This window comes from Ipomoea nil, unplaced genomic scaffold (genome assembly GCF_001879475.1).
Source record: "Ipomoea nil cultivar Tokyo-kokei standard unplaced genomic scaffold, Asagao_1.1 scaffold1875, whole genome shotgun sequence".
Lineage (NCBI taxonomy): Eukaryota > Viridiplantae > Streptophyta > Magnoliopsida > Solanales > Convolvulaceae > Ipomoea > Ipomoea nil.
Genome location: NW_017618303.1, coordinates 10088 through 25731, shown reverse-complemented (window position 1 = coordinate 25731; position 15644 = coordinate 10088). Strand labels below are relative to the sequence as shown.

At 35.4% G+C, this 15644-nt stretch overlaps 1 protein-coding gene across 1 annotated transcript; it reads right to left on the bottom strand.

Annotated features, from left to right (window-relative positions):
- Positions 1-387: 387 nt before the first annotated feature.
- Positions 388-5314, bottom strand: LOC109193398 (protein SIEVE ELEMENT OCCLUSION B-like). The gene is made up of 8 exons (XM_019344255.1): positions 5110-5314; positions 4702-4791; positions 4260-4624; positions 3883-3962; positions 2123-2175; positions 1460-2020; positions 1206-1319; positions 388-1074 (listed from the first exon to the last, which is right to left on the bottom strand). The coding sequence occupies exons 1-8, from the start codon at positions 5284-5286 to the stop codon at positions 388-390; spliced, it is 2127 nt and encodes a 708-aa protein (XP_019199800.1). The 5' UTR covers positions 5287-5314.
- Between the last annotated feature and the right edge of the window lie 10330 nt (positions 5315-15644).

Below are 15644 nucleotides of genomic sequence, written 5' to 3'. Positions count from 1 at the left end.
CACACTCATGTTTTCAATGGGACATGGTTAAGCGCTTACCATTATAAAGTCATGTTTTAAACCCTTACTATTATGCCAAAAGGTATAACTAATGGTCCACGCACAACATATTTTCAACAATCTTTTGTTTGAAACCTAGGTATGAATCGAGTCGATGGATCGGATCGGGGAATATCATTAGACTTATGATGTTGTGAAAGTTCATAACTTACGTTGTAGTCTATATAAACATGTATGACTTTAATGTAAATCATGTTGATAAAATTTTAATTCAACCATGATGAATCAATAATCAAGGGACAAATTAAAGCACATATTAGGAGGAACGTAACCAATGTCAAATGGTATGAGAATACACTTTCAATGTCATTTAATTTCTGTTTGACTTCATACATGAAATAAAAATTCTCTTTCACGCGGACGATCCACAAAAGTATGACAACATGAGAAAGTGACAAGTTTATGCATATTGTGATTACAGTGAGGGCATGACTGGGTGTTTGGGATTTTCTCCAAATTAGAAGGATAATTGAGAAAACAATAAGGGTGTTGATATGAAGTAGAAGAGGAAGAACTAAGCATCATCTCATAGCAATCCTTAAATGCTCGATCAAAACCATTGATTTGTGCATTGTCCTTCCACTTCTCGTACTCATTCATGACTCCGAGCATTTTATCTCCCATATCGCATGCAATTATTCCTTTCCCTTTGCTTAATAAAGCCCATACTCCAACTGTTGAACCTTCAGCTTCGTAAACTAACAATTTTTTGACGCCTTGCATAATTTCATCACTCCCTTCGTCAAGCCCCATTTTATGTAAATATTGAATCCTAGACGAGGCCATGCTTTGAAGTCGTGTCCAAAATTCCTTAATCCTTTGCTCAGAAGTGACTGTAGAATCACACATCCTTCTCACATCCTCATCAAATAATGTTTTTTCACTTCTTCCAATGTATACAATTCTCCAATTCATTTGGATTTTGGAACAAATTTCCTGTATCTTTAGTATAAATTCTTGAACTTGTTTATTGTTATTGCCTCCACATAAGAAAATGTACTCTTCATCATCAATCTGTTCAAAGAAAATAGGGGAGCAACAATGTTTAATACAAAGTTCATTTAAAGAATAAAATATCAAATACAGAGTAACAATCTTTACTTAGCTTAGGCAACTAATTAGTTAGAAGCTGAACATGGAATTACCCACTTATCAATTTTGGATCTGTACAAGATGTCAGATACTACAAGTTTAAGGCTCCATGATTCTTTACCACTTAGAGTTTGTTCCCTCTCACTTGTGTAATTGTAAGAACGAAACTGATGAATAAAAATATTCTATTAATATAAAATGATATCATTCTAAAAGTATTAAAGTTTTTAGTGATTTTTTTTTTAAAAATAAATAATAGTACATAAGTATATATAATAAGATACTACGTATTATAAGATAGACATACCGAACTTCTCATCTTGTCCTTAATATCATTCACCCAATTGTTGATGTTCTTGCGGACCTGGCTAGCAAAGTCGTGTATTTGTTTGTCAATATCACCAATCACACGGTCAGCACCCAAAGTCCTTTCCCTCAACTCATTTTCTAACGAAGGGAGTAAATCATGGTTCATTGTTGTCTCTTCATATAGTTGATATCTCCATGTCAGTATCATGTGCAACGCATTATAATGAACCAACCTTCCTCGTTTGTCCAGTGAAATGACGATAGGATCACCCCCGACTTGAAAAATTGGGAAACATTTATCTTCAAGAAATTTTCTGAATACTTGTGCAACCGGTTTGTGACGAACCATTACACTCCTTCCGAAACTATGAATAATTTGTAGGCCCATCTTCTCAACCTTTGTAATACGAACCCAAATCATCTGTACTCCTCTAGGCGCATTATATACATAAGAGGGGAAGTGTCTGCCAGATGATATTAGTAATAACACTTCCTTCCCTCGAAACAGATCTAATCGACATGGGGAAATTTCCTTTTGTAATAATCCACGATCAAGTTTCTAATATACAAGATAAATGTTTGGAGGTTATCAGATTAATTGTAGTATTTTACACATACATGCATGATAAGAAAAGTAAGAACAAAGGCTAGCTTAACATACCTCCAGCAACCACTTGAGATCAAGAATTACTTCGTCTTCTGCCCTTTTTGCCTCTGCATATATACACAAAAACATAATTAATCTCGTTGCTATTCTTCCATCAGTATACTGAACTTTAGTTTTTGGTAAAAGGGGTGTTTGGTAACACAGCTGAAAGCCAATTTTGGCTGGTTTGATTGGTCAATAAGCTATTTTAATTTTTGGTTGGAAGTCAAATTTGTCCAAACACCTTATGCTCAGATGGCACCTCTATGGCTCCCCTTGAGGAAGGTCACAGAATCGAACCCCTATGCTGGGGTATTGACTCTTTAGACAGTAGTAGTTAGAGAAAGTATATTGTCAAAATATGAAAAATTAAAAAGAGTAAAGTTGCTTATGCATTGGCTAGGGCGGCTCGTTCTCAATCTGGTCCCATTATTTGGACTTCTTCTATTCCGAGTTGTATCGAACATTTGATTTAATGCAATTATATTCTTGGTTTTCAAAAAAAAAAAAAAAAAAAAGGAGTAAAGTTTTCTATTAACTGATTGACCTTAATTGTGAAATGATCATTTTATCATTGTCATCCCTAGCATTTATATCTCCCTTGTTGTTGTTTATATGTCTTGCCCCTTTTCTTTTTGTTTCGATAACAACAATAATAATGTTTTTCTTTCTTTTTGATTTCACATATCCTTGTTAATAATAATAATAATAATAATAATAATAATAATAATAATAATAATAATAATAATAATAATAATATAATAATAATAATAATAATAATAATAATAAATAAATAAATAAATAAAATTATAAAAGTAATTTAAGTGTTAATAATATAGCAAAATATGTTTATGCCTTTATAAGTCATTTTACATTTGCCAAGATCTTGTGGTTTAATTGCACCTAGGTTGGACTCATATATAGGAGGTTGTGAGTTCTAGCCTCACTGGATGTGTTATTGACTTTTTGTGCTTCAGTAGGTTGAGAAAATAGTTATGAACAGATACTACATTGTAATAGAGTTAGTAACATTAAAAAAAAAAGTCATTTTAAATTCAATCAGCTAAAAATAAACTAATTTACCAAACACTTTTTTACAACCAACTAATACTATCAACCAGCTAATCCAATCATCTATCATTCATTTGCCAAACACCCCCAAATCTATTTAACTAAATTGCTGTGATTTTTTTTTTTTTTTTTTGAAAGGAGCCGTCATGGCATTTATTCAAAATACTGCGAAATAGTGTGTGGCGGGACAGAGTCCCGATACATAATAGCAGGCTGACTAGAAGTAGACGAAGCTAAAATATGAGCTAAATAGTTCTCTGATCTAGGAATGTAAACAACTGAACAATAATTAAAAGAAACGATACGTGCCCTGTAGGCATCTATGGCATAGCCAATATACAACTGAAGTGAGGTCGCTGGTTGTGAGAGGTATTGTTTTAGAGTCAAAAATTCTTGTGATTTTATAATTAATAATTTATACTACTTTTTTTTCCAATTTTTTATTTAAAAATTTGGATTATTTATTTGCATAATAAAGTTTTAACTTTTTAAGTCAATTTATAATAACTTTGAATACACTATAAATTGTACTTCGTATATTTTTTTGAGTGTAACATAGGCTATTCATCGTCAACCATATTGACTAACTCTTCATTAAATTATACACACTTCAAGTTTGGCATTATAAATGGTATATTATATACATTAATTATAATCACAAAAATTTTCTAACTATAGATCAAATCATCAAGTATTGGACGAACCTAGTAGTGAGTGGCTAGAAGCCATTATCTCTTTGATTTTGGTGGATAACTTGGACTGCTCAGATAGTTGAATTTGGGACCTAAAAATGAAGAAAAATATAATAGTAATTAATTAAAACAAATAAATATCAATTAACCTATTTTGGGTGCATTGAATGATTCTTAGTTAACCCAATTTACATGTGTTGTTGTGCAATGTAAATTAATATATTGAAATATTTTCTACTTTATATTATTTATTTGATTTATAGATATTTATATGAGATATTAACATACACTAATTACCTATAAAGATTAGGGCATAAATTAGATTTAACGAAGAACTCTACGTACAAACATAAATATAATTTACACAAAGTTAAATTAAATGGTCTTACTCGGGGTCCAAAATACAAAGTCTGGTATAAGCAACAACAAATCTTGCTATCCAATAGTTAGCCACAATCATAGGAGATGAATGTTTAAGCTCAACCATAAGCTTGACGAGATCTAAGGCAGACTTTATTGAGTTATCCTCTAAATATTTAGGGTTAGAGGAAGACATTTGCTTTGAAAGAGCCAAGTTGTAGGCCAATTCTCTGCGTTGGCGTGATTGTGAGACAACTTTAAATTTTCCATAGATGATCGCAAATGAAGTGAGCATCATTACTGCCTTAGTGTGCCATGGATACACTGATAGTGTAGTTAGTAGACAAATTGCTATTGAGTGACTATCAACATTATTTAAACAACTACACGCTACCTGAAAAAGAAAAGAAAATTTTAAAATTAATAATTTGAACGCATAAAACTATGTGAGAAGGGATGTTTTCAACATACCATTAAGGAGAGTTGTAATACATGAGATGAAATCTCATTCTGGATGTACTCTTTTAGAGTTAACTTGTCTTGCGTTGCTTTTAGAGGAATCTAAACTCATACTCCATTAAAACAAGTTAGTGCGATAAAAATCAGAATGAAACTATTTTTATGTAGAATTGTAATTAAGACGTACCATATATTTAAGAAATTTATCTTTAGAAGCTATGATTATTTAATTTAACATGAAATTACATGTTACTTCTATAATATATAATGCTAAGCAGTTGTGTCATGCAATGCTTTTGAGTGATTGTATGACAAATTTCATTCATTATAGGTGCATGCAGTGGTATCAAAATTATTTTTGTCCAATAATTTTAAAAATACTTCAAGAAACAATTATAAATAGTGAGTATATTGACAAACCGTATCGGAATTGAAGATGTCATCAACAAAATCGAGAATAGAACTTGCATCGACATCCATTTCACCTCTGGGATTATGTGTAGCCTTAACGTGTTCCATGATAATCGCCTCCTCAGTATCAATGACATGGTTTTGTGAAACCATTGTTGTTGATACAGATAGAACTTGGTTTGTCATGTGTAATAGATATGAAGAAGAGAATTAATCTTGAATTTTTGTTTTCATCAAGGATTGCGTTCATTTAGGTCTTATATATATAGTATATGAATTGATGATCTCTTGTAGAAGAGCTAACTTCAATACCTAGCTTCTAGATAAGGTAATCATCGGAAGAATCAAAATGAAAAACGTACTCTTCAAGTATCTTAATGACTTAAAAAAGAAGAAAAGAGTAAAGGTTTCTACGTACGAAGATGATATATGCTGCCAGGAATAACTATGGTACATTGCATAAAGATATATATTGATGATTATTGCCAATGACCTTGTGGTATAAGTGGTACGAAATGACTCTTCCAAATGGACAATATTAACCCTCTGTGTTTCAATAGATTGAGAAAATAGATACGAACAGATTGCTTCCAATGCATGCAATGACTAATCTTCTTGCTTTCAATGCATGCAAAATAGAATAACAAGTACGAGAATGTCTTGCAAATCACTTATCTTACATATCAACTGAAAATGTGTGGAAGAAGCATGCAAAATAGAATCACAAGTACGAGAATGTCTTGCAAATCACTTATCTTACATATGAACTGAAAATGCATAGAAGAATTAAAAGAATTAAATAAAGGAATTTCTGCATTCAAAAAAAAAAAATAATAAAGGAATTTCTTTTATTTTTAACTCTTTAGAAACTATCTCCATCACACTTCTTCCTGCATAGATTGTAGACAGATCAATGAAATAGGAGTTTGAACTGCATATAGGAAAAAAAAAAACAAAAAGTATACAAGCACATCACATATTCTTAAATATTGATAACTAATACACTATACATAAAAGTGCAACAATATATATAATGCAGATTATATAGCTGATGTAGCTACTCATGATTACACTGTCAATATTCCAAGTGTTACACTTCCACTTTAGTATGCTAATAATTTTAGCAACCTCGCATAATTTCATCCCTACCTTCGTCAAGTCTAATCTTAATTAAATGTTAGATTTGCGCCTAGACAAGACCATGCTCTGATGATCTAAACTTAGCAACCAAAGTATTTTCCCTTAGCTCATTTTCTAAGGGAGAAATTAAAACACACCCCGTTGTTCTCTCTTTATTAGTTGAACGGATAAGATATCAAATTTTCTTAAATTAAAGTCCAATAAGAACCATGATGCAAATTATATCGTGGACCGAGCTTACCTTGCATTATAGGTTCTGTCCAAAATGACATCATTTTGTTTACAATAGCGAGCTTTTTTTTTCTTTACGGTCAATATTAATCTCGATCTATAGTAATAAGTACAAAATCTGTTAACTGTATGTACACAAATTTACATTTGTTAGTACATAATCTTTTTAAAATAAATGTATTATGTCAAATAATACTAATTAACCTTGTCTTGATAAGTTCATTAGTTTTGAATTGTAGGTAAATAAACTTTTTTTTTATTTATTTTTTAAGCAAAGTATAGATTTATTATGAATGAATAAATCTCGAAGCAGCAAAGCCCCGGAAATCAGATTTGATCCCTCAAGGAACAAATCAATCACTTTATTAATTTACATCTATCTTTAGAGTTATAAAGCGAGATTTACACTGTGCACATCATCGGATAATAGTTGTGGCTTTTCTTCCACATTCAAAAAAAAAAAAATGTTAAGAAAATGAGATTTGATTAATTGATGTGGTTGATAAACCAGAAAGCACACACAGTGATACCAGCACACTAGCTAGCTTAGTGGCAGAAGCCATATCAACACTTGAAGGGGTTTATAAAATTTTAATTCAATCAAGGACAAAACACATGTTAGGAGGAACCAATTCAATATCAAATGGCATGAGATAGAACATATACACTTTCAATGCCTTTTCTATTTGACTCTAATACTCTATAAAAGTATGACAACAAGAGAAAGTGACAAATTTATACATACTGTGATTATATTGAGGGCATGACTCGGTGTCCAGGATTTTGTCAAAATTCGAAGGATAATTGAGAGAACAACAAGGGTGTTGGTATGAAGTACGAGAGGAATAACTAAGCATCTCATAGCAATCTCTAAATGCCTGCTCAAAACCTTTTGCTTGTCCGCAGTCTTTCCATTTCTCGTACTCATTCATGACTCCAAACATTTTATCTCCCATATCACATGCAATTATTCTGTTTCCTTTGCTTAACAAAGCCCATAATCCGACGGTTGAACCTTCAGCTTCATAAGCTAATAATTTTTTGAGTCCTTGCATAATTTCATCATTCTTTTCCCCAAACCCCATCGAAATTAAATATTGAATCCTAGACGAGGCCATGTGTTGGTCCCGGTAGGGTTATAACGAGAGTCTAGAGGGGGGGGGGTGAATAAACTCTTTTCAGATTTTGCCAAATAACAACCTTTCGGTGTTACAGCGCAGCGGAAATATTAGGTTCGTTTTAATTACTTTGCACAGTTTGATGTTTTAATGAGACTTTCGGTTTGGGGGCGAATGATGATATGATGCAGATAGTAAAGCGCGAAAATAAAGAGATAAGGAGACGAGAGTTTTTATAGTGGTTCGGCCAACTTTGCCTACTTCCACTCTTCTTCCACAACTTATGGAAGGTTTGCACTATCACTCGTTAGTACAAATACACGAAAGCTTCCTTGATCACTAAGCTGGACAGCTTCCTGTAGGTTTTTCAACTCCACGAGTTTACTCCGCCTCTATCAACATTTTCTTCAGAGTTGAGGTTGGTAGAAAATGATTTATGATTTCTCCAACGTGGTGAAGTCTTGACTGAATGAAGGATGATTGCTTCGTATAAGATGCAAGACTTCTTCAAGGTGGAAGATGAGAAATAATGAGCTTCTTCAAATATCTTCACGCCTTGACACTGGTTCGCAAAAGCTTGATGAGAACTGAGATTGTTTAAGAGCTTTTGCTTGATAGTATTATCGAGTGAAAAGAACCAGCACCTTCTTAGTTGATGAAGGTGGGTTTATATAGGTGAGGAAAATTTCATCCGTTGGAGGGAGATGAAATTTTAAACATATTATCCAGTGGGTAAGGACCGGGGAGCTTGCTGCATTAAATGCTCCATTAATGTGGTTTGTACCATGTAGCCGCGCGTTGAGAGCATGGATAGCCTTAGGGTTTTGTCCTTTAGCTTCAGAAGAATGGTACAACTTCATTTAATGCTCCTTGGTATGCGTGTCCCACATGTTGAGGTCCTTTTGTTCCTAGGATTGTTAGTCAACTCAGACAGTAGTGACATTCTTCTTGTTATTGAAGAGAATGAATGTCTTGATGAATCGTCATAATGATAACTGTCTCTACGAGGTGGTTGATAACCTTTGGTGATCTTTCGTTGTTGATGCTCCTGACTTCGTGCTTTGAGTCTCTTTTTCGTCTTGATAGCCCTAATAAATAAACATAACTCGTTTTCGTGTGTTTGTCTAGCTTAACACGAATTACAACGTGAGTTATGGCAACTTTCGTATAGAACGAAAGCAGCGATTAAAAATAACGAAGGTTAGGGGTCTACATTCTAGGTTACATTGGTATCATCAAAATCCTAATACAAGTGTTCCAAACACCATGCTCTGAAGTTGTCTCCAAAACTTCTTAATCTCTGAAGAAGAAAATACAAGACCACACACCCTTTTCCATTTCTACCTTTACCTTTTCACTTCTTCCAATGTTGGTGATTTTCATATTCATTCGAGTTTTGGAACAAACTTCCTGTATCTTTAGTGTAAATTCTTGTACTTGTTTATTGTCATTGCCTCCACATAAGAAAATGTACTCTTCATTATTAATCTGTTCAAAGAAAAATAGGGGAATAACAATGTTTTATTACTATTTAATACAAAGTTCATTTAAACGATAAAAAGATCAAATCCAGTGTAATATAATAACCTTCACTAGTGCAAGACCACAAGATAATTTAACCCTATAACCATGGCTGAAAAAACGGTAGGCACTCCTCTCGGGCGCCTAGACGATAATTAATCAGCGCCTAGACGGTCATACATTTTTTATATTTTATATATTTTTTTAAATTTATTTAAAATTTTTATATTTTTAAAAGACTAATATATAATTGCCAACTATCATGTAGTGTGATGGCATCCCGGTTACCCATCCAAATGGATGGTTATAGGTCCCGGTGATGGGGGCTTAGATTCTTTGTGTTAAAAATGTTTGAGAAAGTATAGAACAGATACTACCTTGTAAAGAATCATGAGTATTTAAAAAAAAAAGACTAATAATACTTTAATTGTTAATATTAAATATTAGCCTAAACGATGTTGTTTTAAGTGAAGTAATCCATTATTAAAAAAAGAAGAACAATAGTTAATCAACTGACTAGGTGGCCTAATCGGTGCTTAGAAGGCCTAATCGGTGCTTAGGTGGCCTAGGCAGTCAGCGCCTAAGCGGTCTAGACGGCCTGATCAACCGCCTAGACCACCAATTATGGTGATATGCTAGGTGGTCTAGACGACTTGATCGACCGCCTAGACCACCAATTATGGTGATATGCTAGACGGTCTAGACGGCCTTATCGACCGCCTAGACCACCAATTATAGTGATATGCTGGGCGGCCGACCAGTGCTTAGAGCCTAGCTTAGGCTCCGATTAATTGGCGCCTAAGCATTATTTTTGCAACACTTTGTATGTATAACATAGCTTGTAATTGCAACTAATGAATTAGAAGTTGAAGATTGCCTTACCCACTTGTTAAGTTTGTGCAAGATGTCAGATGCCACAAGTTTAAGGCTCCATGATTCTCTCCCACTTGTGTAATTGTAGGAACGGAACTGATGAATGAAAGTATTCTATTAATATAAAATGGTACATTAATTCTAGAAGTAAAAAATTTATGTGATTTAATTTTTTTTTTAAATAAATAATGGTAAGCATTTATAATAAGCTACTAAGAATTTAATTATAAGAACATACCGAACTTTCCACTTTGTCCCTAATATCCCTCACCCAATTGTTGATGTTCTCGCGAATCTCACTTGTGAAATCATGTGTTTGTGTGTCAATATCATCAACGACACGGTCAGCACCTAAAGTCCTTTCCCTCAACTCATTCTCTAAAGAAGGGATTAAATCACGCCGGATTGTTGTCTCTCTATGTAGTTGATCTCTCCATGTCAAAACTATCTGCCAACATCCTAAGCTATTTGTAGGGAAGAGTGAATAATTAGCCTAATAATGGTCATTAACCAACAATAAATTCAATTTAATAATTGGATAATAACGTTTGAAACGGTCGTATTTATTATCGTAATAATACCAACGGTCACGAATTTAATACGCGATTAATTCGCACCGACCATAGCGACCCGTTTCAAAATATCTGAGTGACCGAGAAGTCCGTACAAACCCGAAAGTTTAAAGAATTCAGACCGAAAACCACACCCGAGTGGTCCGTAAGCACCGAAACGGTGCAGCACGAATCAATGCATATAGCAATAGCATTGACTCGTGCTCAGCACGAAAGTAGCTCACGAAAGGAGAGCACGAAAGAGCTCACAACTCCAACTTTCAGCATGAAACTAAAGCTTAAAATTAAACTTTCAATTTGCATGCACTTTCGTCCCGCATGAAAGCATAGCACGAAAGGTGCTAAAATCCTAAATTCACAATTAAGCTTTCAAAGCTTAATCATTCTTTAAGCTTAATTAGCTTAACAAATTAAGCTACATCATCATGCCGGCCTTATTGGCACGAACCAACAACATAAGCTTAAAGATTTGACTTCTCTCAAATAGGTTCACTTAAGAATCAATTTCTCATTTACTTATTATCCATTTTGAGCGTATATTATATCAAATTCTTTGTCTCACTACGAAGAACCCGAATCCACTTTAACCCGACTCAAAGCAAAAGTTGTGTTGGATATTGGTGAATAAATCGATACACAAAATATATATAAAATATATATTTGTCCCGAAAGATGGAATTTAATTTATACAAAATTAATTCCAACCAATTTTGATACGAGACCAAATTTACATATATATATACCTTGTATATATATTAACCAACTAGGGATTTATTTTATCAAAATAATCCCACCACAACTAGTACGAAACTAGTATACGGGACTTAATTTCCACGAAATTAATCCCACCACAACTAGTACGAAACTAGTACAAGGATTTAATCTATCCGAGATTAATCCTACCACTTGGTCCGAAACCAAGAACAAAAAATAAACAAGATATGGGTTTCTAACCTGAGGTTTTAACTGTTGGTCCCGATAGAATGAGATGAGAGTCTAGAGGGGGGGGGGGTGAATAGACTCTTTTCGTTAGAAGCCCTAAACGTCACCTTTCGGTGTCTTGGCGCAGCGGATAAGATAGATTCGTTTTAAAATACTTTGCACGAGTTTACGTAATTAGACAAACTTTCGGTAATGATAATGAAGAAATGATATGAGAGCAAAATAAAAAGCGTAAGTAAGGAGATAAGGAGGACACAAGATTTTATAGTGGTTCGGTCAATGTTGCCTACTCCACTCTTCTTCCACAACTGTTGGAAGGATTGCACTATCACTCTTAGTACAATTACACAAAGACTTCCTTGATCACTAAGCCGGACAGCCTTCGTAGGTTTTTCAACTCCTCGAGTTTACTCCGCCTCTATCAACTTCTTCTCCTGAGTTGAGGTTGGTAGAAAATGATTTCTTGAATTCTCCAACAAAGAGATCTTGACTCTGAGATATGATAGCTTCAAACTGATGTCAAGACTTCCTTGAGGTGTAAGACAAGTGATTCTCCAAGTAACTTAACACCTCAAAAACTGGTTCACAAAAGCTTTTTGTAAATCGTAGACGTTTCAAGAGCTTTTGTAAGTGAGTAAGTCGAGTGATAATGAACCAGCACCTTCTTAGTTGATGAAGGTGAGTTTATATAGGTGATGAAAATCCATCCGTTGGAGGGAGATGAAATTTTCGAACCTTTTAACCATTGGACAAAGACCGGGGAGCTTCATGCATTAAATGCTTCATTAATGAGGTTGTACCATGTAGCCGTTGAAGGTATGGAAAGCATTAGGGTTTTGTCCTTTAGCTCCAAGAGATAGTACATCTTCATTTAATGCTTCTTGAAAAGTGAGTCCCATAAAATGAAGTCCTTATTTTCCTAGGATGTTGTCAAATCAGACAGGTGAAACATTCTTCTCGTTGTTGAAGAGAAGTAATGTTTAATGAAGATCGTCTTTTACAAACACTGTCCTTTCGTGTTTGTTGACAACTCCTGCTTCACTCTCGTTGTTGTTCTTCATGTCTCGTGTCTTCTTTCGCCTTGGAGATCCTAACATCTAGTCATAACTCATTTTCGTGTGTTTGTCTAGCTTAACACGAATTACAAAAGAGTTATGGCAACTCTCGTCTAGGACGAAAGTAGCGAAACAAAAACAGCTAATGGTTAGGGGTCTACTTTTCTACATTACATTGGTATCATCGAAATCCTAATACAATGTTCCTAACAATTTCCCCCTTTTTGATGATGCCAAAACCTATACTCTTCTTATAAGGCTGATAAAAGTTCCATAAGGATTTTTCTTATATAAAAACAGCCATACTCGAGAGTTTACAAGTCTTTTTCTAGATAAAAGTGTTTAATAAGCGATATAAGAACAAGTAACTCAAACAGGTGACACGAGATGTGTAATAATGAGAGTTTCATATATAAAGATGTGATCAATACAAAAACTTCATAAAAGGAATATAGCAAAAGTTAACTTACATTTCTAAAAGCTTTGATTTCTGTTGTTCAGCTTCCTTGAGCTCTTGGTCATCCTTTTCTTTTTGTCGCTTTAGCATCCTATTGAAGTCAATTTTCTCATTGATTTTTGCCCTGAAGACTTTGATAGGATTAGTCCTGATAAGCTCTTCATGTTCTCCTCTGATGTTCAGACCAGTGTAATTATTGTAGGCTTCCCGAATGTTGCTTCCTTCAACAATACCATACTTCCACCACGAGATCAGTTCAAACGAATTCATGCCTTCTTGGTAGCTCTTTCCTGATTCCTTGTGCACTTTGAAAGCTGCATTATGCATGACATTTTGTGGGGAGTCTTTGGTTACACTCGAAAGATCTTCAATGAGATTCCTGATCCTTTTTCTTTCCATTGCTTCATCTTCTCTTCTCTTTCTTTCTTCATCATGCTTCCTCCACAGTTCTTTGTTTGCTCTTTTGATTCTCTCATTTTGAGTGCTCATGTGGTTTTGTCTTCTATGGTTGTCTTTTGTTTTCAACCAAGTGGGATTATTGCAACCCTCGAATCGTTTGCCACTGCCTTCTTCATATGGGACAAAGTCCACAAAGTTTCCTATGCCATCCATAGTTACTTTGTTGTCTCTCATAAGCTTTTGCCTTAATTTCATATGTTCTCTCTTTGGCAGTCCTGTGAAGATGTATTTGGCTTCAGAACCAAATGATTGTCGAGGCTTGATTTGTTTGGAGGATTGGTATCGACCATATCTTGACTTCGAGGAGTGATGACCACGATACTTGGAAGATGGATTCGGGTTCCTTTGATCATAGTCTCTTGGTGTCCGAGAGGGAAAGTGTCGTGCTTCACGAGCTTGATCTTTCGTGCTATCTCTCGGCTGATCATCATCCTTGTCTTTGTCATCATTTCTCTTTTCCCCCTTTTTGGCATCATCAGCACAGGTGGTAGGAGGAATGGAAGAGACCTTGTTGATTACAAGCAAGATATCCTGAGCATATCCGAGAATTTGAAGTGCATATTCGCCCAGTTGGTACGAATTGTCCTGATATGTGTCAATCTTTGTACAGGCCAAATCCATACGCTCTTTGAGACCAAAATGAGAGTGTTTGATTTCGTGCTGTTGTCGCGCAACTTTGTTCAAAGAAGCTTCGAGATCATAAAGTTTCTTTGTCATTCGCTCAAGGACCTTGTGATCTGATTGGCTTTGTTGCTGCGGTTGAGGCTGTGCTGGAGGTGGAGATCGAGGTTTAGATTGGGCTGCTATCAGAAAATCGACCTTCTTGCATAGATCATCCATAACTTTCGTGTCCTTTTCTCGTAAAGCAAGATATTGCTTATGGATGGTCTCGGCTGAATGAACAGTTCCTCTCATGATGTTCATGATAGTTCGTGGGGACTTCGCAGGGGATTCTTCCTCAATGTTTGTTGGTGATGTGTCCATGTGATCAGCTTGAGGTGGTGCTTCCCGGTTTCCACCACTATCTGAGCTAAGAGGGATTGGTGAAGCTTCCAGTTTGCCTTCACGCATTCTTTCGTTGCCGTGCTTGATTGGAGTCTCGTCTATGGGTTGGATATGCGGAACAATAGCGCGAGATAGATCTTCGGGATGAGTAGTTGAAGCTTCTTTCGAGTCTTCACTGTCAGATGGTAGTCTTCTTAAGGGAGATCTCTGAGGGTAGGTGTCATAGTCAGGACCGATCAAAATTGTGTGACTGTCTTCAGGTTCGGTTTCTTGAGCACCTTCATTGCCTATCTGATCATCATTATCATCATCGTCATCATTATCATCATTCTCATCATCATCATCATCATTATCATCATTCTCATCATCAGTATCGTCAACATCATCATTATCTTCATCTTCACCTTCATTACTCTCGCCTTCTTCAATCTATCGTCCAAGCTCATCTTTCGTGCCACTGATATTACAATTTGGATCATTTTGGTGTTCCTTCTCTAAAGTGGTCTTGATCTTTGAAAGCAACATGGCATATCGAAGTTGCTTTAGTTCTTCTTCATAAACTGGATCCAAGGGTGGCTTGTTGAGCTCGATGCAGATTGGAGCTTTATCTCTCCCGAGAGTGCGATTTGTCATCTTGTAAGAGAAAACGCGATTGATCTCTTCAATTCGAAGAACTTTTGAAAGATCATCAGTGCCAATCCATGCAAGTGCAAATTCCTCTTCATCCTGCATTGCTTCAAAAGTTTCAAGAAAGATCCGCAAGGGAGCAGTGCGCCACTTTTGCCACTGTTGAACTCGTTTGTAATCTCGTTCAATGGATTCTCTAAGTAACTGATCTGGTGAAGGTTGAGGAACCTTTACTTCTGGAGCTGGGGCTGATGGTTTCGGGATGTCCGGAGGTTGTACCTGCACTACTGCTGTCTCGTCTACCAACACAGGTTCTTGTGTCAGAGTTACCTGCTCTGTATTGATAGGTTCTTGTGGCAGACAAGGTAAAGCGATCAAAGCATCAGTCGCCTCTTTCGTCTTTTCTGGTGACCCAGGTTCTTGTGGAAGACTTAAGCGACTGGCCTCCATGTCTACATTAGCAGGTTCTTGTGTCAGCTCTCGAAGGAGTTGATCTGCCAAAGTAGGTTCTTGTGGATGGTGGTCTTGAGGAAAACCGAGATCA

Bases quoted from the DNA above. Each gene is read 5' to 3' on its own strand.
- LOC109193398 (XM_019344255.1), bottom strand. From the start codon at position 5,286: ATGACAAACCAAGTTCTATCTGTATCAACAACAATGGTTTCACAAAAC. The intron at 4,792-5,109 runs GTTTGTCAATAT...GTATGAGTTTAG, and splicing joins ACATCTTCAATTCCGATACG to ATTCCTCTAAAAGCAACGCA. The intron at 1,075-1,205 runs GTAATTCCATGT...TTCTTTGAACAG, and splicing joins GATCCAAAATTGATAAGTGG to ATTGATGATGAAGAGTACAT.